The 25,679-nt window shown below is 33.9% G+C and overlaps 1 protein-coding gene and 1 non-coding gene across 5 annotated transcripts; one reads left to right on the plus strand and one right to left on the minus strand.

Moving 5' to 3' along the window:
* The first annotated feature begins 1,439 nt into the window (after window positions 1-1,439).
* On the plus strand, window positions 1,440-24,070 carry LOC117110436 (syntaxin-binding protein 4-like). Of its 4 annotated transcripts, none has more exons than XM_033253143.1 (22): window positions 1,440-1,561; window positions 2,313-2,371; window positions 3,390-3,490; window positions 6,817-6,912; window positions 8,059-8,128; window positions 9,638-9,712; window positions 10,685-10,803; window positions 11,328-11,388; window positions 11,801-11,933; window positions 14,129-14,235; window positions 14,992-15,542; window positions 16,141-16,364; window positions 16,742-16,838; window positions 17,887-18,014; window positions 18,453-18,542; window positions 18,844-18,909; window positions 19,476-19,661; window positions 20,187-20,312; window positions 20,502-20,548; window positions 21,472-21,617; window positions 22,220-22,277; window positions 22,602-24,070. In XM_033253143.1, the coding sequence occupies exons 2-22, from the start codon at window positions 2,334-2,336 to the stop codon at window positions 22,705-22,707; spliced, it is 2,625 nt and encodes an 874-aa protein (XP_033109034.1). In that variant the 5' UTR covers window positions 1,440-1,561; window positions 2,313-2,333; the 3' UTR covers window positions 22,708-24,070. The 4 variants fall into 4 exon arrangements, with proteins under 4 accessions (XP_033109034.1, XP_033109036.1, XP_033109037.1 ...); XM_033253145.1 differs by having other exon boundaries at window positions 20,190-20,312; XM_033253146.1 differs by having other exon boundaries at window positions 20,193-20,312.
* Window positions 17,296-17,424, minus strand: LOC117110448. Its single transcript, XR_004445694.1, has one exon. It is a non-coding gene; the product is annotated as a U11 spliceosomal RNA (small nuclear RNA).
* Window positions 24,071-25,679: the final 1,609 nt, after the last annotated feature.

A 25,679-nucleotide genomic window follows, 5' to 3' on the forward strand; every position in this document is an offset into this window, starting at 1 on the left:
CATGTTGAAATTCCTCTAAAAATAGTTCGAAGCATTCCCTTATGTACATTTTGCATACATAGACCTATATATAGGCCTATATAATAAACAGTACAATTATACTTATCGAACCAAATGCAAGCGTATATAAATCCCAATGCATGAACCCAGACACATTCACAATATTATTAGCCTCGAGGCCATGCTAAAACTATACTATGCGACAACATTACGACGTCATCATGCACTTCAGAGCTGTCAAAATAGATTGTAACAAACTGTGGACCAATCAAATTCTTAGACTAGAAATGACACCGTAACGTTGACCTCCCTAATATTAATACACCTGTACCAAAAAAATAGTAAACAATCACTATCTACACTTCGTCTGTATTCTGGTCAGTCCCTCCCACACCCCCTCCCCCCACCCTAATACTAATGGTGCAACCGTGACACAGTATTGCAGTGTGTGTGAACGGGAATCAAGATATTTTTTTGGGAAATTTTTGGTTATAAAATTCTGTCAACTTCGTGAGTGTTTCTTTTTTCGATGAAATACAAAAATGCCTTATAATTGTCTGTTTTCATTGCAGATGAATTATAAATTATATCGTAGGCCTAGCTGTTGTATGCCCCCCCCCCTTTACTCCGTCGTTCCACAAACACACGTCCTTCCAACGTACATTCTTAGTATCGACAGCGCTAGCGAGAAGATAAACTAAATTAGGCTTCATACTGCATCATCCAATCATTGGGGTAGATTTGGGAGGATGTTGAATCAGGACTCTCTTCCCCACCCCCCTCCCCTTTCACAAAGTAAAAGAAAGGAAGAAAGAATAAGAAATTATTGATCGCCCAAAATGCCTCTTTAAATTGCTAAATTATTTCATAAAAAGTCATACAAGGTTTATCCGAGTGGACATTTAGATTTGAAGGAAGGGACCCTGTGATCTGCACGTCAGTACCATAATCACAATGTGGTTGATGTCAACCATAAAGGCCTGTTTATATGTACTTCAACGATAACGATAAACAAAACAAAAAACTAAAAAGCAATTGTTCATATAGAAAATAAAAGAAATAGGAGAAGTTTCTACACTAGACCGATTCGGTACCGTAACGATTTATCAGATATGCGATAACAACATATTTTGACTAATCAAATCAGATGACGTCATGATCATGGAAAAACATTAAAATCATTAATCTTTACTTGAAAGCGCTTCCAAAATGATCAAAGCGCTGAACATAATATGTTGGAAATTAGAAAGAAAGTAGGCTTAATAAGCATCTGAACGAGGCATAATAAATATACTTGTATAATTTAATGATACAAACGCGGCTTAATTCAATGCAGGTTATGACAAAGTGTTATTATTTCGCATGGTAACCAGCATGCAACTTATCGGCGACTGCGTACAACAGTCTAATCCGTGGGAAATTATCTTGGCTTCCGATAGGGGGCACTGTACTCACAACATTGAAAACAAAAATGACGCGCTGACAAAAATATGTTGTGCAGTCAGAGATCATTAGTCATCTATTTATTTTTCTGCAGTTCTCACCATCATATAAATAGTTAGTAAGTTATTTTAATTATATGTTACTCTCGATTTTATATTTTTATGTTGTTACAACTTTCCGCTGTTGAAATATCATAGTTGTCGTACCAGACCCCAGCCAGGCAGACCCAACCAGTCAGTACATTGATTGGGAGGAAGGGTGCAGGCTGTATGCGTGGTGTGTAACACGTCAACCTTCCTACTACTACACTAGGCCTAGCATAGCATAAAAAAATTACAGTACCCTAACCTTTTTTTCAACCTAGTCTATTTTATGCGTGACGTTCTCAAACTGAAGCTTATGTATTACTAGATTATTCCTAACTTGTAATACTAATTGTTAGTTATAGGCCTAGCCTAGGCCTAGAGTCTGAGCAAATCGTTTTTAAAAACTGTCGGTTCGTTATGATGTGCACCTTACACATGTTGTGCTGTCTATATGGAATCGTGCTGACTGGTAACTCTTGGCACATATAACAGTAATACAAATTTATATAGTATCAATCAATGATCAAAGGCCCAAGCATTATTTCCTCTTCATCATCAAGTCGTCATTGGATACTTACTTTGGCGAACCGGCACAAAGTGCAACCTTCTCTGCTCACTGGGGAGTACAGTATTAGGTCTAGTCGTGTGCATACACAAGCGACTGGCAAAGGGAGTAGTTCGAATCCTTGACATCAGTCCTTCAACTGTATGTTGCCTATTATTTTTGTTGTCTTTATTTTAATTCATGTGAAGAATATAATTATGCTAATTTTTGTCTTTTAGGACTAAATTTAATTGTGAAGCATGTCAGAAACCATCACACTCACAGATGCTGAAATCAGGTACAACTAGAAAATGATGTACATAAATCAAATCAAATCAAATATACTTTATTTCCATACAGTGAAGTAATAATAAATATGCAGTATTATATACAGTAGTCACATAGGAAAGAGCATACTGTAAGTTCTGCAAGAAAAACTCACTGAGCTTAAAGACGAAGGCACCTTTTACAAAAAAAAAAAAAAAAAAAAAATGACTGGTACTATTTAGAACTTATGTTTATCTAAACTATAGATACAAAGAAATTATATACTTGTAAAAGTAAAATAATTCCAATCCGGGTCATTTTTTAAGATACATGACCAGACACATTATGTTTGTGACACAGATAATAATATAAAGGAATAGTGGGAAAAAAGTTATTAATTGCCATATAGAGAGACCAAGGACTTCTTAAGATGGTATTTAAAAATATTAATTTTTTAGGTCATTAAAAAGCTTGGTCCATAATTTCGGACCCCAGAAAAGAACAGAAAGACGTGTGATGATGGTATGATAATGATGACGACGACGATGATGATGATGGTATGTCAATGATGACGATGTTACTGTAACAGTAACGATGAGGGTTAGGAATGATGATGAGGAAGATACTACCAGGGGCGGATCCAGAGATGTCCGAAATTTGGGCCGATTGAGACAACAATGTCCTAGGGGGTCCGGGGGAATTCCCCCGCGAAAATTTTGTGTTCTAGACGCCTGAAAATAACATTTGAGGCGTTGTGGGCTATCATTTTTTTTCTTTTGCTTTATTTTTTCCTTTTTTTTACCTTCCAAAAGGGGGGGGGGGGTGCCGGGGCCGGGCCGGGCCCTCCCCCTAAATCCGCCCCTGACTACGATGATAATGATGACGGTAACTTGATTATGAGGAAGAGGAGGAGAAGGATGGCTAGTCATCACTTTACCCAAAATTAAAAGAATTCACAACTTGATTTTCAAGACCTTAGTGTCAGCCTGTGCTTATGTAACACAAACTTTTATTTGTCTAATTTGTAAATGTAATGCATTCTGTTACAGCACATTGGAAGGAACTCCACGTTCTGGACCAACTCCAGTACACAGCCACCATATGGACGACACAGACACGCTCATATTCAAAGACTGTAAGAAGGGCCTAGGTATGTAGGTATATCTGACCTAGTTATATTTTGCTGTATAAGTATACTAAAGTATAATGACATGATGATTAGGCCTAAAAAAATTAATTGTTTGTTTGCCCTTCTGTTTTTTAAAATGATAATACTCATCAGATAGAATAAAAATAACCCACAGAGGCCTAGAATGGCAATATCTTGCATCAGACAACAACTTTAGACTAATTTTCTTTTTATTTGAAAAGAAAAAAGCAAAAAAAAAAACCCCTTTTTTGTTTTTCTCTCCCTATTTTTTTCAGTGAGTTAGGGGTGGATGGAGGCGGACAAACAAACAATTTTCTTTTTTTTGGCCTTAATTTGATGTTACAGGGTATGAGAAATCATAAATGAATAGACCTTATTCTATTCAAAAGAAAGAAAGCAAATTTCACTGTCCTGTAAATTTGTATCTTATACATGAATATATGACAAATATAATGTATTAAGTAATAATATATATTTTTTTAAATATTTTGTTTGGAGATGAAAGGTGACTCCGATTATTTATATCATATCTATTTTTACGAGGCATTTAACAAGTTCAAGTAATGTGACATTAAATAGTTACGATGACATATGATTACTATCATTAATATTTATTTAGTTATTCATAGTACAACATTTTCTAAGTAGCTTCTACGTTGGTCTTTAAAAATTATGTCTTGATATAGCATGGTAGATATAAATATTCCAAAAATGAGAATATTTATGTAATGAAGGAGTGGTGTGGCGCAGTGGTTGAGGTTCTGCTTCTTAACCTTGAGGTCAGAGGTTCAATCCTTTGCTGTGCATTTTCTTAGTCAAGGCATTTTACCTACGGTTGTCTTTTCCACCCAGGAGAACAAGTGGGTACCTGGTAGGTTCAAGCACAAATGCGCTGATTGCAGCTGCAATATTATGGAATTGTCCCTATGGGGCTGAGTATGTGTTTCATATTTGCTTGATCCAATGACCAGGGGTAATAATGGGAAGTGTTAGAGGCCTTGTTGACATGAAGGGCTATATAAGTCTAACATTTTTCAGTTTTTTAATTGTCTATTAGAGTTCATTCATTGATTCGAAGAATTCTTAAAATTTTTATTTGGGGCATTATACTGTATTTGCTGTATTTGATTGGTTCATTTCGTTGACCACGATATTTCGTTGAGTATTATTTTCATTTAACTAGTTCGTAAAATAGACTTTCAGAGTACGTTAATTTGCAATAAATTATCCATGTGACCAAAACGAACATGGCTGATTGGTCAGTTTAGCAACATTTGCAGAAAATAATAATTCTAATATTTACCCACATATTATAAAAAAAACATAATTGTAGGCTAACAGAATTCAAAAACTACATGAAATCTTTTTTTTTAACGAAAAACCCATACTGCCACCAGCAGAAATAGCCATGCAGATATCGCGATAACTACATAGCCATTTTAATTTGTTAAGTATTTACCAGTTTTCTATTCGCCTGGTCATATTCGTTAAGTAGGATTTTACCTCTGTGCAGGCAGGCATGGTTTAACAAAGAACGACCAGTCTAATACGGCCATTGATTGCAATTTGAGAGACTTTCTACAGGTTTTAGTCTATCTACCTGAATATTATGAATGCTATATTGCTTGAATTAAAACTTGTCAACAAAGAAATGGTGAGCTTTGGCCTGTTATTCAGCAGATATGCTTCTTATAGATTTTTTGCGAGGAGTGATTAGTTTGGCTTGTCTTTGCCACATAGAAAATTCCAAGATTCGAGAAACTGTACAAAGTTATGAATATATTTTGTTATTGATGAAACATAATAGAGGACAACTAATATCCAAGACCTTTGCATTATTATATTTATGAATATAATACTGTAATAATTTATTTATGTTATGTGGATTACAGATGGATATTCTAAGCAAGGTATTATTAATTTTGTCCATTATTTAATTTGCAATCAAATTTTGAATTAGCCTATAGAAACAAAAAATTACAATCGCATTATAAAAAAATAGCGTAGAATGCGAAATGTTGCAAGATGCAAAATACTGCTTATAATGAAAAGTGAGTCATTTGTCATCTGTCCACCATATATAGATTTCAAGTGTAACCGACACTTCATATAAATCCATTGGATTTTTATCTTAATCCATCCAAATTGGATGTTGATCTCTTATTTTCATCCTGATTGCTATTCAAGTCAGCTATCATTAATCCTTCAAAGGAAATTAATGTTACTGAATAATGACTTAAAAATAATGGACCAACAAAATATAAGGAGATAATAAGCTGTGTAATAATATAATTATGATTATGATTGTTATTTTTAATTAATTTTTTTTTCTGTATTTATTTTAGTTATTATCTGAATATTTTCTTTTTTTCTTTTTGTTAAGCCATCATACTTTCACACACTCCTAACTATAATATATTTAATGCTTGCGGTACAACTGTTGTTTGTTGAGAATATCGTGACGTTTTGATTGAGTTGCTTCAATCGTCTTAGCAGGAGAATATATTGAAGCAACTCGTTCGAAATGTCAAGACATTCTCAACAAACAACAGTTCTATTTGAGAACTATCTACTATACGTGGTCGTGGTGTACTGCAAGCATTAAGTATATTGTTACTTCACCATGCAAACCTTCAAACAATACTCCTAACTTTAGTTAACACGTGTGCAGCCAGGGACGTAAGATTATGTCCAACAAGTTTCACTCAGAGCCCCAAGCCATTTAGTACCCGTCCAAAACTTTTCCAAACATAGCACTTTTTGTATTGCATGTAAAATCAACGGCTGTAGTCCTCAGAACACAAAATCTTGCCCTGAAAGCTGCGATCTAAAAATAGATACCATACATTCGTTTAGGCTTTATTATTACAGTTGATGGGAATGGTGTCCTTTATGGTGGCACCCTATATGCTTTGGCATATGGTTAGCAACTAGGAAAAAAATGCTTGTCTGAATGTGTTAAAGCTTGGTTTCCATACAATCACTACATGCTATCGCCAACAGCTTTTGGTGATGGTGATTGGTCGGTGGAATTAGGGAGCCTTCCGTATTGCGTCAAGGACTGATACGCGGTACAACGATAGAACTGAAAACACTGTAGCGTCAGTGTAGCGGTTTTAAGGAAACTATGCTTTAGGCTGTAGCAGCAGAATAAATAATTATTATATGTATACTTAGGGAAAGACCCATCGAAAACCTTCTGTTTGGACAGTATGTTTTTTTAAAGTGGTTCATATTACCTGGCAAAACCTCTGAGAGGGCTGTCGGATCATGTCTAAACTTATTAATGAAAAATGTAATAAGATGAGACATTTTTTATTTTATAGGTGTTAAGATAATCGGTGGTAGAAGTGAGGATGGTGGTATGGATTATGGGATATTCGTGAAGAGGGTATTAAACGGAGGTCTTGCAGCCAAGGGAGGTGAGTGGCATATAATTATATTAGTGTCTATGGCGGTGCTCTTGCTCCTCTTGTTATTACATTTAAAAGATGTATTGTCCCATGCAAAATACCAAAAATATCATGAAAATCATTTTTTGAAATTAATTTTCTCATTTTGAAGTAACATAAGAATTCTTAACATGAATAGGAATTAGTGTATATAATAAAAAATGTTTACCTCTAATTTTACAGCAAAAAATGATAAAAAAAAAAAAACAGTTCCAGTCACTGGAAGTGTTTTATTATTATGTTTATTATCATTATCCAGTATAAAAATCAGTGTACACATTTTTTTAATGAAATAATTTCTATAATAATAATAGTAATATTAGTCTTATAGAGCGCTTAATGCAAAACATTGCTTCTAAGCGCTTTACACAAAATGAACTCGAGAAATGGAATGATGTTCAAGTTAATAATTTATACTTAACTGCAAAATGTGAAAGATAATAATTTTTATGATTTTTTGTCATTCTCAGGTGACAATACATCTTTAACAGTTACTGTATAAAATAAGTAATGATTTCTTTTGTTTGAAATGTATTAAAGATTTGGCATAATGGTTATAATAATTATTGTTATTATTATTGTCATGTTTTCTTTTTGTTAAATATATAATTTAAAGAAATTTCATTCCCATTGAATATGGCTAACTTGCAAATTATAAGATAAAATATTTTGTGTGTGTTTATTATTGCTTTAGACAACAACTGTTGAGCTATGTAGTGTAGAGTTAACATTTTGTGTTGAACGCATATTATAGATAATTTCCATGGTCATAGAATGTATTTCTCAAGGCCTGATTTCTATTGTTAATATTTTATTACAGCTATTTTTTATTAACGTTATTCTTAATAATGGATTATATGTTGAACACGTTATTTTATAATAAATTTATTTTATCTATTAATATTGTTATTAATATAAATATTATTTAACAAAGTATAAGAATATCCTATCAGTCATCCTGCAGCTGATTTTATTGTCAAACTAATGTGGGTGCCTAATTTTACAAATGCGATCTTGTTAATTCAGCCTTGACTAGACAATTGCGAAGATTGTTGTATCATCCACACTAATGCTTTTTCTAGGTTAAATAATTAAACAACATATTAATTTCCGAAGGTCAATTATTTGAAGGCGATCAGATATTGAGCGTTAATGGAGAGAGTCTTCTACGAGTCACCAATGAAAGGTAAGGTTTAATTGTCCAATCATATTCCTTGATTCCGGTCACATGACATTTCATATTTGTGTAGTTTAATACAAGCAAATTATTTTTAGTTGATTAATCTAAATTCTATAATACTCTGTAGATATGAAATAAAATTTTTTCCCCTTTTTTTTTTCAAACGATGAAGGCTTTTTACAACCTATATTATGTTGACCTCAATATTTAAATAAAACTTATGATATACAATAACATGTTCCCAGTGTTATAAATTTATCAGAACAAAATAAAGCTATTTTCCCACTGATGGTCTTTTCCACTAAACGCCGCTCCTTGGATACTGTTGCTAAGGTCCTATAAATTACAACGTTGTCATTAATTTCTACTTGACGTATTTCCGAGCGGTAAAGAAATGACTAGGAATCCCTCTTTGACATATAAAATATGAACACAGTTCACAATTTGTAACACAACTCTCAAATAAAATTTTATTCTTTATAAACTCCAACAAGAATCCGGTCTCAAAACAACACTCACATGAACATGTGTTTCAAAAAGAGCTCCAGAAAGACCAAACTATTAGCTTATATAACTCTAGGTGTACAACACAACTCCAGAGCATTCTATTGGTCACCTTACATCATAATTAACCAATAGGCTTATTGCCTCTACAGTACCCAAGATTTCAGAAGCTTCCAAACAATACTTCTGGATTCCACATAGTCTCTTGTGTTTCTATATTTACCAATGGGGTTTACACTATTTGTTTGGTCACATAAATGTAATTCTAGAATGTTCTGTGTGTTAAATATGTTAAGATAAGACAAGGAATGGTAATTTATTACAAGCGTAAACATACATATTTGTGGCCCTGTTCTGATTGTTCAGTTATAAAATTTGACCATCGGAACAGTGGCGGCTCAAGGATATATTTTCTGGGGGACTAGAGCTCGTAGGCTCGAGCTGGGAGAAGGGGTTGAGAGGGGGTTCCCCCTCCCAAATAGATTTTTTTTAAAGAACATCAACCTCTAGATGGCAGAAAATGGCACTCTCAGACTGTGACAGACATGTGTTGGCTTGGTGTGGGCCTATTTTTATATGTTTTATGGTCTGACTGCCCGACGAGCTCTGTCTGGCGGGGGGGGGCTTGACCTGTCCGGTGGGGGGGCTTAAGCCACCCCACTGGTGCCGCCACTGCATCGGAAAGGTCCATTTTATTTTATATTTTTCAACAATCACCCCAAACAAGGCTAATGAAGTCACTCAAAGTAACAGGTTACTTATTTAAAATCAGATCCTCAGAATCCTCCGTCTATTAAATTTTTTTGTGACAAATACCTATGAAAAAAGAAAAAATAAACATTGGAAAAATTGTGATTAATTGAATCATATTCAGAGTGGTTAAAATTCATATTGTTTGTTTCCTCAAATAATTATTTATTTATTATAATATTAGAAAAACATCTGGAGGTTAGTGTGTACACATCATCTATAGAGTATTTCACAATCTGTAATTTATGATTCTTTTTTCAGAGCGGTTCAAATACTAAGAAGTGCTTCAGCGACGAACCGAGTGACATTAGTTATCACAAGAAATCCGTCAGCAAAGTAAGTCATTAACTTGAACCAATCAGATTGCTTTAGAACAAAAGCATTGTGATAACTAATATTTAATTTGAAATGATTCTAAAATGTCCTACACTGCAAAATATTGCAAGAGAGTACATATGATCTGGATAAATAATTCAATAATTGTGACTGACTCTGGCAAAATCCGCTGTTTGTCGCAATTTTTAATTTCCCACAAGCACTCATAACGTTCGAGAATCAGAATTTTGAACATCTTCATGTCTTTGCATTTTTTTAAAGAAGACATATTGAAGAACAATTCTGAAAAATATCAATCACTAAATGTAATTGAAAAGTATATTAAAATTATTTTTTAAATACAAATCTTAATAATAAACTATTGATTTTTGAATCTTTGGAGCCGTTTTCTCAAAACCTACACGACTGATATCCAATGAATTAAATATTCATAACTTCACTAATGCTCAACCAATTTCCATCAAATAAACACTGCTTTAAAGAAGAATTCATGCAGAATCTAAAAACACCATAAACTCAATTCTGAATTTTTCCTACAAATGGCTGGTTTTGCCAGAGCCGGTCACAATTTATAAAATGTAAATTTATTTTTATTTAATAAACATTAAAAATTGCAAGATTATTTTTGATAAGTCATTGATGTTTTTTATATGGGCCCTGGTGGATAACAATGCTTTTTTGCATGGATCAGGTCACCCAGGGTAAAAAATAAATAAATAAATTTAAAAAATTTTAAATATAATAATTGTATTTATAGTGTCCCCAAATGAAGATTTTTTTAAGCTCCATGCACACTGTCACATTGTATGTGACAAATTTGTGTTGTATGCCCATATATGAATATGATGGTGCTATGTACCCAAATATGGGCATATCACAGTTATTTGTCACATGCAATTTAATAGTGTGGGCATAGTATAATAGTAAAATTATTTGCTGTATTAACCGTTATGATTTTGTGTTCGTCAACAGGAAGGATTTCTCGATGCTTTGCGAATCACAGATGCAGTACTCTCGGTCAGCGAGCAGCAGCTCCTTGTCCGATACGCGATCTGTCTCGTCCTTAGGCAGCTCCGCAAACTACGCCTCAGGTACTTCTTTTTGGTTTGTTTTGTGTTTTGTCATTGTTTTTTTTCACATTATCTCCAGTTTCTCTACCCATGTTAAATTGTTAGATTTATTAATTTTTCAAACACAGCATGATTTAATTTCAATAAAAAACAAAGATTATTCAGCTTATTAAGATGAATTTTTGAGTTGCTTAGATATAAAATTAGAAAGAAGCAAAAAAATCTTTCATTAGGAAAGATGGAAGCACATAAAAATTGTTAATGGTTATACATTTTATAGTGCAAAATATTTATATAACACTGATAATGGTCATGTGATATTCCAGTTTTATGTTTATGTTCTGATTCATTTCCTGTTGGTAGGAAATAATTCTTTGTGCAGACTATCAAATTTCATTTGACAAGAAGCATGTGACAAGCCTAAATTTGGTCATGATGACATCACATCATGACCATATATAGGCACATCATGACTATATATGGGCATGCAGCAGTTTTTGCCAGTTTGGGCAGGGTTTAATACACATTGTTATCTCTCAATATAGGTTCTCCAAGAAGCATAGCATCATCATCGTCGATGACCAGTAGTAGAATAACTGCCCAAAGGTGAGAATGTCACAAAATATATAGACTTATTTCCATAAAATTGCTACAATGTTGCTACAGCCTTTACACTGCAATTGCTACACTGCGTAACTCTTCCTTACGCAATCAAGAAGGCGCCCCATTCAATTTACCATTCAGTGTCGTCGAAAACTCTAAAGCAGTTCAGTCGCCTTAAAACTACGTTGTGTGTATGTTTGATTATGTCAATTGACCTTAATACGGGCATGTGCAGTTCAAACTACAAATTGGTTTATTGAAACAATAAAAATATAAGAATAAGAGAAATTAAATTGAGACAAAAAAAAAAAAAATTTAACATAGAAAGTTGAGCAGTTTTCTATGCAAATTATTTTTTATAAACACAACGTTCATTTTCACTACTGATATTTAATGTTTTTGTCTGTGTTACTAGAATGGAGAATGTGCAGCAAATTACAATTCCAAAGATTGCTGGCTTGGGTCTAAGTATTGGAGGCGGGGTTGACCAGTCTGATGGACCAATCATTTACATTGATCACATCATTGTGGGTGGAGACTGTCATAAGGTAATGAATATTTTGTAGGCTTTTTAGGAGGAGTATTTTAGCGTGAATTGCTCCAAATTTAACCCACTAAGTCTGAAGACTAATTTCCAGTGGGGTACTGCTGGTGGTGAATGGCACAGAACAGCATTACCATTTACATTGCAGGGGATTCCATTATTTTTGTTTATGATTGAGGGTAAATAATTGAATTTCCGTTATTGCGTAATCTTGCTAACAGACAGTCAACATGATAGAATTATGTTTTTATCAAGTACATACATTTTAAAACTTTTTGACAAAGGTTTTCGAAACAAGCAGCAATGCGCACACTTTTTTCAGGTCAGGTTTAATTATGTGATTTTCTGGTGCAACCAATAATTTTTTCATCGTGTAGACATGCGACTGGAGATTATCTGTGTTACCTATCATATAGAAACGGCCGCGTAAACAAGGCTAATGATAATGAAAATCATAATCATAAAAATAATGATTAAAAAAAATTAAGTATTTTAGTAAAGTAAAATACAAAAGAAAGTGTTAAAAATATCTTGTTTCTACTTTGCTAGACTTAAACTTGTTTTGGTCAGTAATGTTAGCTACTTGGATTACACCGTAACGCCTCTTTTGAAAGATAAAACCGGCAGTACAGATCATTATGTATTAGGGCTAATACCCTTCATAGAAAATGTTATGTTGTCAATGCTCTGCAAATGTGTTAGGATATGTCCACATTATGTAGTTCTACTTTAACAACATGTTTTTCTCATGGAAATTTTTAGTTTTATGGATAGATTATGAAAGACTGAAAATGTAAATTGTAAAATGCATCTATGCTTCTAATATTCAATTATCGATTCTATAAACAAATAAGGTAATAGATTGTTTAATATTGTATTGTTATATTATGGAAATAATGTATACATTGAATGATTAATAATATTAATAATAATAATAAGAATTATACCAAAAAGATGGTCATAAAAATTGATCAATTTTTTTTTTATATGACCTAATTCTGTCTATTTTTTTAGAAGTATATTTTTGTTAAATTGTATTTTAACATAGTATGTATGTAAGTTGATATGTTGGTCAATAATGTATAACATTAGATATTCTTTTGTGACAAACCTCTTTATTAAATAATTTGCCATCTTGCTCTATTTCATAACCTAATTCGCAATTAATGCATATGACAGTTGTGATATCAGTGTTAACAAATGCAAGTCATTGATGATGTTTAATGGACTATAAAATGTGCAGTTCGGAGACATGCTTAGAAAATTTGAGCTGGTGTAAAAGGGATGAATTAGCATTTGGAAAACCCTGTTGATTAGGAAAATATAAAAAAAGGATATTTTTTTTTTTTAATCCCTTTTTGCTTATTTATGCTATGGTACCTAATTCATTAGCAAGTTAACTTAATGGTTAAGGTTCTTGCCGTTACATTAATAATAATAATAATAATATTTATGTCGTTCTTATATAGCGCTTCATGCACAAAGCCTGTAAGCGCTTCACATTACTACCCCGGTCAACCGTAGATAAAGTGCCTTGCCGAAGGACACAAGATTTGCACAGCGAGAGTTTCGAACACCCGACTTCGAGGTTGGGAGTCCAAGCCACAACCGATGCGTCAACTGCTTCTATAATCAAGCAGTTGAGCTAGTCCTGTCCTATCAAATTTTAGTTGACAAAAACTGTTGTATGCCCATATATAGTCGTGGTGTGACTATATTTGGTTATGATGTGATGTCATCATGACCATATTTATTTCTTTATTACAAATTCAACAAACTGTTCAGAAGGAAAATATATCAAGGGCCCAACACAAAAGTGGCTACCTCTAGATATAAAAGACATATTTTGGCATGATGCCACATGATTCTGTCAAATAAAATATGATAGCCTTGGCAGAGCTTCATGTAATGGCATTGTGAGGGAACAGTTTTTATTGTATGTTACTATTTATGTAATTTAATGTTGGCTGTAATATATAGTCATGGTGTGACTATATTTGGTTATGATGTGATGTCATCATGACCATATTTATTTCTTTATTACAAATTCAACAAACTGTTCAGAAGGAAAATATGTACCTCTAGCTATATAAGACATATTTAGGCATATATTTTGGCAGAGCTTTATGTAATGGCATTGTGAGGGAACACTTTTTATTGTATGTTTGCTATTTATGTAATTTAATGTTGGCTTTGCAGGATGGTAGGCTTAGAGTCGGTGACCAGCTAGTTGCTATGGATGGTCAGACTTTGATTGGTCTCAAGCAGGACGAGGTCAAAGCCCTGATGACCAGGATTAAATTAAGGTAAAAGAATAACCAGTCACACACATAAATAACTAGAAAGATACGCTAATAAAAACGCTCAGTCACTCAAAACCCAAACACTCACATGCACAAACCCTCACAGTAGCCTATCTGTCCAGATTCCTTCCTAAATACATTACATTACTTAGCTTCATGTCGGTTAGTAAACTGAAATCTGGACAATTCTGAAATCAATTCACTGATAGTATGAGTGTAGTGAAGGCAATATATATATCGCCACTGAGGAAGGACTAGTGTTGTCCGAAAGCTCTGGTTCTATTTCTGGCTGTTTACTTACGTTTACTTTTTAGCTGTTGCTTATCATTTTTGTATCTCTACTGAGATCCAGCCATCCAAAATGCAGTCACTAGGCATCTGTAAGTCAGTCATACCGTTACATAATTAGGTCTACGGTTACGCGGTTACACTGGTTTTTTTTTTTTTTTTTTTTTTTTTTTATGGAAACATAATTGACTAATATCCTTTTATGCAACCATGGTGCAGTAATAAAAAAAAATACTGGTATACAAATTGTAGGGCAGTTTATGTAAACATTTTTATCTTTAGCTTTCCCTCCTTACCTCTGAAATTTGAACTTGTTGATTATATAAATGGTATTTTAAGATGGGCAATTAGATTTTGACAATATGTAATACAATATTATGACATTTTAACTTTGTTTTCTAGTATTTCTTAAATTATTTTACTTTTTATTAATATTAATTATAATATTTGTCTGTGTATATTTTCTTGTAGGACTGAGAAACCATCAACAACAGTACATTTCATACGGTCCTCTTTGCAGAATACTTCATCCCAAAGTCCTATGCCTAGCACCCAGCCTACAAATCCATCCTCAAATTACACCCCCTCATCCCACCTTGACACCCCTCATTCTTATAATCAATCAAACCACTCTAGTCCACACAGCAGACTTGGATATAATTCCTCTCCAAATTATCTCCACCCCTCTGAGCTGGTGGCACAGATGCAAGCATCACAGGTCAATCACATGACCCCTAGTCCACATCTCGCATCAGTACAAAGGTCACCGTCACAGACCAATCCTGCCCCACGTATAAACTCACCACATCTACAAAAGCAGGTGCGCAACTCCCCTATCCAGCAAGTGTCTTCACCCAGTACAAATATGCAGAGCTATCAGCTTGGTTCAGCAAATGGACCAATCCATTATGCAAATGGGGATGTTCCACATCAAACCCCTTTGTCAGCCTTACCCTCTCATATACAAGGGCTTCATGCTCAACCTAAGATGTCTTCAACACCTCAGGCAGATCATGCCAATAGTAAGTTGAACAGTTATTAAAATTGATCATTTCCAATATTACAAAGTTTTGTTGATAATATGTTAGTATTATAATAGTTATATCAACAAGACCTCTACCCCTAGTCATGGATCAGACGCATATCTAACACATACTAGCAGTGGCGGATTCAAGGGGGGAACTAGGCTTAACCCACTTACACTATTAGGTGGGGAGAGACAGTCATAATGCTTTGTCTACACTATCACATTTTGTGTGACAAATCTGTGTGATGTGCCCATATATGGGCATGGTGATATCATATTACACCCAAATATGGGCATATCACATTTATTTGTCAAATAAAATTTGATAATGTGGATACAGCATGATGCCCTGTTCAGGCTATAACATTTGATTTGACAAAAACTTGTGACATGCCTGAATATGGTCGTGATGACATCACATCATGACCATATACAGGTATATCATGACTATATATGGGCATACAACAGTTTTTTTGAAAATTTTAAGGTCTGGGCACAGCCTTGGGACACAAGCAAAATATACAGCAAGGGTTTCAAATCCCCCAACTCAAGGTTGAAAACATTCTATTGAATCATGTTTAATTGTATTTCAGCAACATCACCAGGTGCATCATTACAACTACCTCAGATCACCTCAACAGGTGACCCTTCCCCAGTGATGCAACATGGGCCACCTCACCTTGGGATGACAACATTATCCAGTCAGCAAAACTCACAGTCAACCAGCGGACTCGGTTCAAGTTCCAGCCGTATGTCACGTAACCGAAGACTCTCTCTTGACCCACAAGTCCGCCTGCGAATAGACAAACTAGAAGTGGTAGGTATTTGGTAATAAGCGCAAAATATCTTGATAATTAGGCTGCAAGTATAGGTCTATGTCTATGTGTGTATGTCACTTTTGGAATGAGGGTTCCTGTGGTCTTTAGCAGCTTTGGTGTCTAATTACAATAATAAAGATAAAAGACATTTGTTAATATGAGACTACAGAAAACTGGTCTTTAATTGGAGGTGGTCTTTAATTAGAGAGAAACATGTAGTAGTTGTGTTGTCCAATCAAGGAGCAAGGTTGGTTTTTAAGGCGGTTTGATAAATTTTTTTTCTAAAGGCTTCCGGAACAACCTTTTATCGAATGTGTTTTGGCTGGTAAAGTAGATACCAAATAGGATATAATTCATATTTAAAATTTTTTTGTAGGCTCTCCAGTACTTGGGTCTGCAACCAGATGAAGCGTTGAAGATGGAATTGAGGCGGCGTCTTACCATTGATGAAAATGGAATGGTTCCGTATGGAGGTAAGTTTAGTAGTATCAAGGCTTATGATCAGGGTATTCTCCATCAGGGGTGGCGCTAGCAGGGGTTCCAGGGTGGGGGCAAGGACCCTCTTCGGGGACCTCTGGGGATTTTCCAGCAAGGTCGTCGGTAAAAATGAAATCGCGACTGCTGAAAGTACAATTTAGGTATGCTCGACTAAGCTGTCAAATTTTAGGGATTTGAAACTGTTTAGTGTGAGCAGTGCTACTGTATGTGCGAGGTGTTGTATACTATGCTTTTAGGTGGGGTGCGATGCTAGGCTTCACCATCTGCGGGAGATGGATCTTGTCGAGGAGCTTGGACCCCTCATCGGGGTATTTCTGGCGCCGCCTCTATTCTACATTCCAGACCATATTTGCTGTCAGACTCACAAATACCATCTTCTGTTGTTAACTTAAACTACAACTATAATGTGATAAGTCTGTTCTTAACTTGTCTTGTGGCGTCAGTGCTAGAGGCAACCAACAGCCATAATTTCCAAAGATTGTGCTTCCGAAATCTCTTGATAGCGATTCCGCCCAGAAGTCCCGAAGGACCTCTGAGTACCATTCGGTAAAAGCCCTTTTTAATCAAGATGTTTGTGAACATAGTTTATATATTAATGAAGTTTTCACATAATCTTGGTGTTGAATTTATGAGTTCACAAAAGTTTTAATATTTTTAATATTGTAGTACTTAGAATTGCTGGTACAATTCATTATACAATTCTTAAATAACATAATAATTTGTATAACATATTGTTCATTAAATTTTCAAATAAAATTATTTAAAAGTCTTTCATTCACTCCCTTATGAATATTCATAAGATAGTCAACTTTTGCCTAGTGAACCATAAATATAGATAGATTGTAAATTCCTTTTATACAATGGGTTATCCCTAAACTCTGTGATTGTAAGTTGTTTTGTAAGTTTAAATAGACCTTTGACCTCTGTTTGTGCCCTAAATGTTTTAGTTTACAGTTTATTAACATGTTCTAAGCTAGTGAACAAATTTTAATGTTGATTTTTATTCTTTTCATTTTCTGTTAGATTTTGTTCGAACTGCAAGAGAAGTGCTGCGTTTCCAGTTGGATGATCATGGAATATCCGCAACTTCATTGATGTTTGCGGCCCATGATGTCACAGATTTTGCGGAGCCGCCACCATTTATCCCACAGGTAAGAAACAGTGGCGTATCTAAGGGAGAGTGCATGACCCCACCCCCCCCCCTTCCAAAAAAAAAAAAAATGCTTGCATCCCCCCTTGAAAATGTCCAAAGCAAAAAATTCATGCTCAAGTAGTTAAAAATCATATCGCCTTATTTTGTGACCTAGCACCCCAGCACTTAATCATTAAGCCTCCACTCCACCTGTCTCTTATACACATCTAGATGTGTATAAGAGACAGACCATATACAGGTATATCATTCAAACATGAGGTAGTTTAAACTAAAGTTTATTACTCAAGCGAAGATTGGTATTGGAATGTACCGAACCAGGATACATGCAGTCCAAAGCTTACCACCTTACTGCTGCGCCACTGATCTCTTCACAGTTGTAGTATGACCTTATTAAAAAGTACTGTTTGTTTCATTCAATGTATACTTTTTTACATAGGTACCACAAGTGTTATCGCCTGTTTATGAAAACACGGAACAACTAAAGCAAGAAAGAGATGAAGCACTTCTGGAGGTGGAGAGACTCAAGGTAAAAACATTGTTTTACATTTATCTGCTAAATTTGAACTGAACTAATGAAAACTATATTTAATTTTACAGGAATAAGATCTTATAAGGTAAATCATTACTGATGCTAATTTTTTTTTCACTAGCTGCAGAATTATGGAATGCTCCCTTAGGGATCTGAGCGTGTGTTCTATAAGTGCTCAATCCAGTGAATTGGTTTAATAATAGAAAGTGGAAAGCTGCCGGTGTAAATGTTTAGACTATTATTATTACTGTATTATTACTATACTTGATATTTGGTTTTATTTCTGTTGATATTAAAGGGGTTGCTAAATGAGAAGGAGTCAACCTGTAATATTGCCGAAGAAGAATTGTTGCGCATAAGAAGAGTAAGATCATTCCCAAAATGTTTCATTTTATTTATAATTACATAAAGTATGTCAATTTTTCTACTAAAGATGTGATGAGCAGTTGTGTAATACGGATGGATTTTTAAGCCTTGTTCCCACTTAGCACTAGGCCCAAAGAGAAGCTTTCAAAGATGGAGGATCTTAAAATTTATGATTATGCCATTTCTAAATAGTTTGAAATGGCACTCTCTGACTTAAATTTGAATACAGATTTCTTTCCGTCTCCATTTTTTTAAAAATAATTTTGAAAAATTTAGGGGCTTGGGCTGGCTGGGTTCAAATTGAATCTGCCATTGGGCATAGCAGCTTTGTTTGCACTTAGATAACTTGTCTTAATTGTTCAATGTGAACCAACCTTTATAGTGTGAGATTTAGTCGTGATATTTTGAGACAGAGTATTTGGCAAATACGATTGTACGAAAGCTGCTGTTGTTGAGGATTTGTGAATCTCACAAGAGAATGTGAAATAACTAATTTAATAATTTTTAAATATTTTTTGTACATTTTGTATATTTTTTGTAATTTTTAAATATTTTTTTATACAGGAGGCCCAAGGAGCGATTCATGAGAGCCGGGCTCTTAAGAGCAGAGTTCACCTTGCCGAAGCCGCACAGAAAGAAGCTCGCAATATGGAGATTGATTACGAAGAAGTTGTAGGCCTACTGGAGAAAGAGATAGCCGACCTGAGGAGGGAATTGAAGCAGAACAAGGCATCGCCAACACCCGCAACTGTAAATGAAACATCAAATATCAGATTGATTATATCTTGTATACAGGTCTCTAATTAAAGACCCCTTCAATTAATAACCACTTTCCTGTGGTTCCAAGTTAACAAATGTCTTTCGTCTTTATTATTACCCCTCCGATTAAAAGACCACATCAAATTAATAACCACTTTGTGGTCCCAAATAAACAAATGTCTTTTATCTTTATTATTCAAATTAGAGATTAAAGCTTCTAAAGACTATGGGAATCCCAGTTCTGTAAGTAGTCTTTAATTGGAGCGAGACCTGTATTTTTATACATTTACATAGAGCCTTATGTAAAAAGCCTCAAGCCAGTGCCATGATCACTGGATTTAATAAGCAACCGTGAAATATGTGGAACCTATTCTACTCAATGGAAATTATTCCAGTTGCTCCAAACATCCTCAGTTACTATCCCACCAGATAGATTAACTCCTGGGTGGAGAGAAGCAGTGCAGATAAAGTACTTACTTGTAAGAAAGGGTAATAATTTATGTTTGTTTTGCTTAGAAGCAGGACGCAAGCTCTGGGAACCTTCAACGAAAGTTGGCAATTTTGTCGTGTGAACTTAGGAAATGTCAGGTGGGCAAGAAAGTGTATGAGGTATCAACGAATAAACTGCTGAAATTTTCTGAGGTAAGGCATTGTGAAAATCATTAATGAAATAAAGAAATGTCCTAATTATTCATCTGTGTATGAAAATATCTGTTGATAATCTTCCTAAACATCACAAAACCTTTATTGTCTTCTATTTTAATAATGACTCTCATCAAATATATTAAATTTTAGATATAAATATTTTTTGGTTGTATGTTCATATTTCAGTTAGTGCATGAGACATTGATGGACCAGCATAATGGACCAGGTGCAAGGTAACACTCTTACTCAAAATAGAGGGTTAAAGCCCCATTCCCAGCAAAATTTCAGTTGTTAAGGAAAATCTGATTTTTATATAAGTTATAAAGATTTATAAATATAATACGAAATTGCTAGTTTAACTGAATTTAGACTTTCCTAAACATGGACAAAATATAAAATAAGACTGAAATTTGATTTTTTTTTTTGCGTTTTACACAAAAAATAAACGCGGATGAATTTTTTATGTTTGATTTTGCAATAGGTCTGCGAAGAAATATAGTAGGTGCCAGAAACATTAGCCTATCAACATTGCTATGTTAGGCCTAGCCTTACCTCGATTTTTGTTCTGTTATCAGACACAAAAACGGCCGACATGATATTTTCAGTTGCTAGTATTGGCACTTGTGAAATATAATATTTTCATTGGAATTATTTCAAATTTGTTAAAAAAAATGATTCTGACAGAAGATTTTGACAATTAAACAAATATATCTCAGACGTACTCGATCGACCGCAGCGTGCGAGATGCGAAGTACAATAACTAATCTCATTAGAGAGGGTACACTTTATTGACTGTATAAAGTATACACAAAAGCGAGAGCATTCCAGCGGATGCGATCTACAACCTCTGAATTTGCCTAGTAATGAAGAGGTCATCGAGAAAATGGTAATCTCCTATGAGAAATAGTCTCTATTTCTCATTTTTTTATCCTTTTGCATAAAACTAAAATTTATGGCAATATTTTTCCATGGTTTATAATAATTAGGGTAATGCATATACATTTTTAGTGAAATTTTGCCAGGAATTGGGCTTTAAACACCTTTTGAAAATAACTCCCCCACCCCTACCCCTAAGTGTTTTGAAATTTTATCTTTAATTTAGCTGTCTTATGCCAGAATTTATTAATAGGTTTTTTGTAAAACTTCTTTTTACCAGGAGTCGAGGTGAGGCAGCTAGGAGAGGTGAAAATGGCTACTACCCTCCAGGTTACTTGGCACAACATGGACGCAATGGTCCCATCAACCTGGCCGCTGAGGCCCGCGATACTGTCAAAGCGGTAAAATCCCTCATGGAATCAGAACGTAAGTGAAAACATGGTTTAAGACAATATCTCTCATTATGGGGACTGGTTTAGTGAGGCCAGCTTGTTTGGAATGAGCACATGAGGAACAGCATGAGTTGAACCTAAGACCTCAAGATTTGAGGGAGGTCACTACACCAACGTTTTGTATAGTAAACAGAGTTGTTATCAAGTGTGACCGGCTCTTGCAAAACCCTTCATTTGTCACAATTTATAGTTTCCCACAAGCACCCAAAACGTTTGAGAATCAGAATTTTGAACATTTTCAGGTTTTTTTTTTAAAGAAGAACATTGATGCAAAATATCAATCACTTAATCTAACTAAAAAGTATATTAAAATTATTTTTTAAATACAAATCTTAATAATAAACTATTAATTTTGGAATCTTTGGAAGCTGTTTTCTCAAAACCTACATGACTGATATCCAATGAATTAAATATTCATAACTTCGCTAATACTCAACCAATTTCCATAAAATATACACTGTTTTAAAGAAGAATGCATGCAAAACATTAAAAACTTAATTTTTAATTCCTACAACCGGCTGGTTTTACCAGAGCCAGTCACAAATGATGTGTTAATTTTATTTATTTTTTTTTCAGCACTGCCGTATGGATGGGAAGAAGCGTATACAGCTGATGGAATGAAGTATTACCTCAAGTGAGTAGTCACACTTCATTTTATATTATACTGAAATTTTTTATTTCTTTGATGATGAAGTTAGAGTTTGCCTAAACCCTACAGTAGGCGTGGTGCCAATTGATACAGCTAAGCAGGTTGAAGCAATGTATAAACCGCCTTGCTTAGGACACAAGTGAAATGCACAGTAGATTCGAACTCTAACCTCAAGGTTGGAAAAATAAACTATTTCCCCTGTTCCGGACTGCGTCTGCAAAAATACAGTTGGCTAAATAACATATATAATTAGTCTATCCTTATATTGTATTTATTTTGATTATTTCTTCTATTCTTTCACCATTTCAGTCACCAGAACCAAATGTCCACATGGTCACATCCCGTGTCCAACATCGCACAATTACAGCAACCTAGGTTAGAAGAGGTTGATGACCTGCAAGAATCAAGAACATGAGGCTGGATGCAACAATAAATTAATCATGAGCAACTATTTAAATAATTAATTGATGTGGATTGTATATGCAGTACATATTTTTAAGTGTGTGGCTATTGTTACACCAGTCATAAACCAGGTCTTAATTCTGATTGGATGTTATTGTTCTCATCCAATCCATATATGTTGCTGGATGCAACAACAAATTAATCATGAGCGACCGTTTAAATAATTAATTGATATGAATTGTATTTACAATACTTATTTTTAAGTCAGTGGCTATTGTTACACCAGTCATACCAGTTTGTAATTCTGATTGAATGTTATTGTTCTAATCCAATCCATACATAAAATAACATCCAATCAGAATGATTATAATGTAGCACTTACAGATTCATTTTTTTCATTAATTACTTTTAATAAAAACAAAATTAATGCATTAATTAATAAAGAATATATTCATTATTCTCATTGATTAATTGTACTTTTTTCATGAATTATATTTATTATTAAATCTTTTTAGGGAGAGGTTTTATCAGATTTTTTATGTGATTGGTTGAAACATTCAATATTTCTGGGTTCATTTTTTAAAAACTCATTTGTGTAACTTTCAATTTCGATTTATAATTTTCTATTATTATAGTTTTACAATTTCTAATTTAATTATCAGGTACTTTCAATGAACAGGTGGTTTTGCTTTTGTTCGTTCAATTTTAAATTTCCTGTATTAAATATTTCATTGAAATTTGTGTGATGACACAATTTAATGCCCAATTTCACTTAATATTAATTTTTGTTACTCTAATTTACGTTATGGTTTTAATTTTGAGTTTATTACAGTGTACCTAATTAAAGACAAATTCTGACATATTTTATTGCCCTATTTCACTTGTTATTAATTTTGTTACTCTAATTTATATGTTATCTTTTTTTTAATTTAATTACAGTGTACCTAATTTCCAACATTTAATTTGCAGTGCTATTTAATAAAAAGAAATCTTCCGTCCTCAATTGCTCATCAAATAATTATTACCCATTCTGTCTGATAGCTGAGATATAAAGATCTTTTGTAGAAATTAGACTTACATTTAGGTTATTTCACCATATAAAAAATATTAATATTATTTATGATATAGATAATAATGAATGATATCACTCGAACTATAGCACAAGCATCTGAATAAGGAAAGCGTTCTCTATACAATAGACTCCGCCCTCTATAGTTAAGCATCTTTAGGACGCACAGTTTTGTTTGAGCGTTATGTACAGTATTATAAATTGGACAGGCTTGTATTAGATTGTTACCTTGATTGTACATATTATATAGTAATCTACATTCCAAATATATTTGATGATGGCCATTAAATTCTATTCCTTGGTAAAAGTGTTTTGTTTTGGATCAATCTTAAGTTTGAGTGTATGAATGAGAGAATTGAAAGCTTACGATCGTACGAGCGGAAAAAAAAATCGAGAACAGGATATGATGAATGTCTTGTATCATTTTCATAATGGTTCATGGAGGTGGGTTTTGAATTTCGATGGCCTTTTATATGTAAGAGCTTTTTGTTGTAAAATGGATAGGCCATATACAATATATATAATTATATATAATCGAATCCACACCCCTCCATTTCACTGTAGAGCACAACATAACATCGTCAAAATGTCTTTGTATTACGGTAGCAGCTCCAAAAGATTTCCTGGAATAATCATCGTAAATATTGGTCTCCCTCTAATTAAAGACCACTTCTGGGGTCAGGGTTTCCGTTGTCTTTGGCAGCTTGGTCTCTGATTAATAAAGATAAAAGACAATTGTTAATTTGGGACGACAGGAAAGTGGTCTTTAATTGGAGGGGTCTTTACCAAAGAACTTAAATAGCAGAAGAATGAGCTGCTCCGCGTATTTGCATTAAAATCGATGGAACATTCGCCCTCCCGCGGTTGCAGTAAAATTTGAACATTTTACTAAGCGGAGAAAATAAAGGAAACAAGCGAACAAGAGCAGCGCCTTTATTATTTTTATATAGCGCCGCCGCGCGGTTGCAGTAAAATTGCTCTCCGTGTACCCAAATGCCTTTTGAACGGATGTTCCACTATTGGGAAGCTGCTCTATCTTCTGCTATTTATCATTGTCTTTATCTAGATAGAGGTAGACCTGTGATATAATTTCAATCTATTCACAATAATAATAAGTAGGCCTACACTTTTCAATATTGAAAATACAGGCTTCCCTCCAATTAAAGACTACATTTTGCGGCCCCGGTTGAAAGCCTACATTTTATCATTCTGTTCCCTCCAATATAGGCCTATTCCCTCTAGTTTTGGAGACTATGGTTTTGGTTGATCCAACTGACAATTTTTCTTCCAATTAAAGACCATTAGTGATGTTCATGCAATTTTTTTTTCAAATAAATTGTGTTATATATAACTTCTTGTTACTTGTTCCCTGCTTGTTCCACTAGCCGTAATTTTTTTTATTCAGTAATTTTAATCATTCTGCTAACAGAATATTCGGTGGTTATTGACGTAAATCGATTACGTTGTCACTTTAGCAAACTATATGACTAATTTTGTAAAATAGTATTATTTAGGTTATTAATTAGGCCAAAGTAAATAAATAAAAAAGATTACTTTTCTATAGTATTCTACATACATTTCACGGTATATGAATTGATGTTTATTATTGTTTAATTATGTTGTTGCAGACACTTCTTTGCCTGAATTTTTTTTTTTAAAGGAATGAATAGAAATATTAGCCAATGCACTGTTTTGTGTACATTGTTTTGTGTACCGGTATTGAATAACAATAATTTACGGTGGCAATGTACATGTTCGTAATATACAGTATTTTAATGGAAAGACAAGTTGATGTCTGGCTGTCAAAATGTTAATTACGAATAACTAACAGCATGCGATAACATCGACTTTAAAACATATAATGCATTATTTTTTTTAAATTTCCCTACAACTAGAGAAATCTAAAGACCACATTT

This window comes from Anneissia japonica, unplaced genomic scaffold (assembly GCF_011630105.1).
Source record: "Anneissia japonica isolate Jap-2015-1 unplaced genomic scaffold, ASM1163010v1 scaffold287936_len456577_cov159, whole genome shotgun sequence".
In the NCBI taxonomy this organism is placed as follows: domain Eukaryota; kingdom Metazoa; phylum Echinodermata; class Crinoidea; order Comatulida; family Comatulidae; genus Anneissia; species Anneissia japonica.

Coding starts and splice junctions, on each gene's coding strand:
- LOC117110436 (XM_033253143.1), top strand. CDS start 2,334: ATGTCAGAAACCATCACACTCACAGATGCTGAAATCAG. Junction 11,389..11,800: donor AGTAGAATAACTGCCCAAAG/GTGAGAATGTCA, acceptor CTGTGTTACTAG/AATGGAGAATGTGCAGCAAA. Junction 20,549..21,471: donor CATAATGGACCAGGTGCAAG/GTAACACTCTTA, acceptor TCTTTTTACCAG/GAGTCGAGGTGAGGCAGCTA.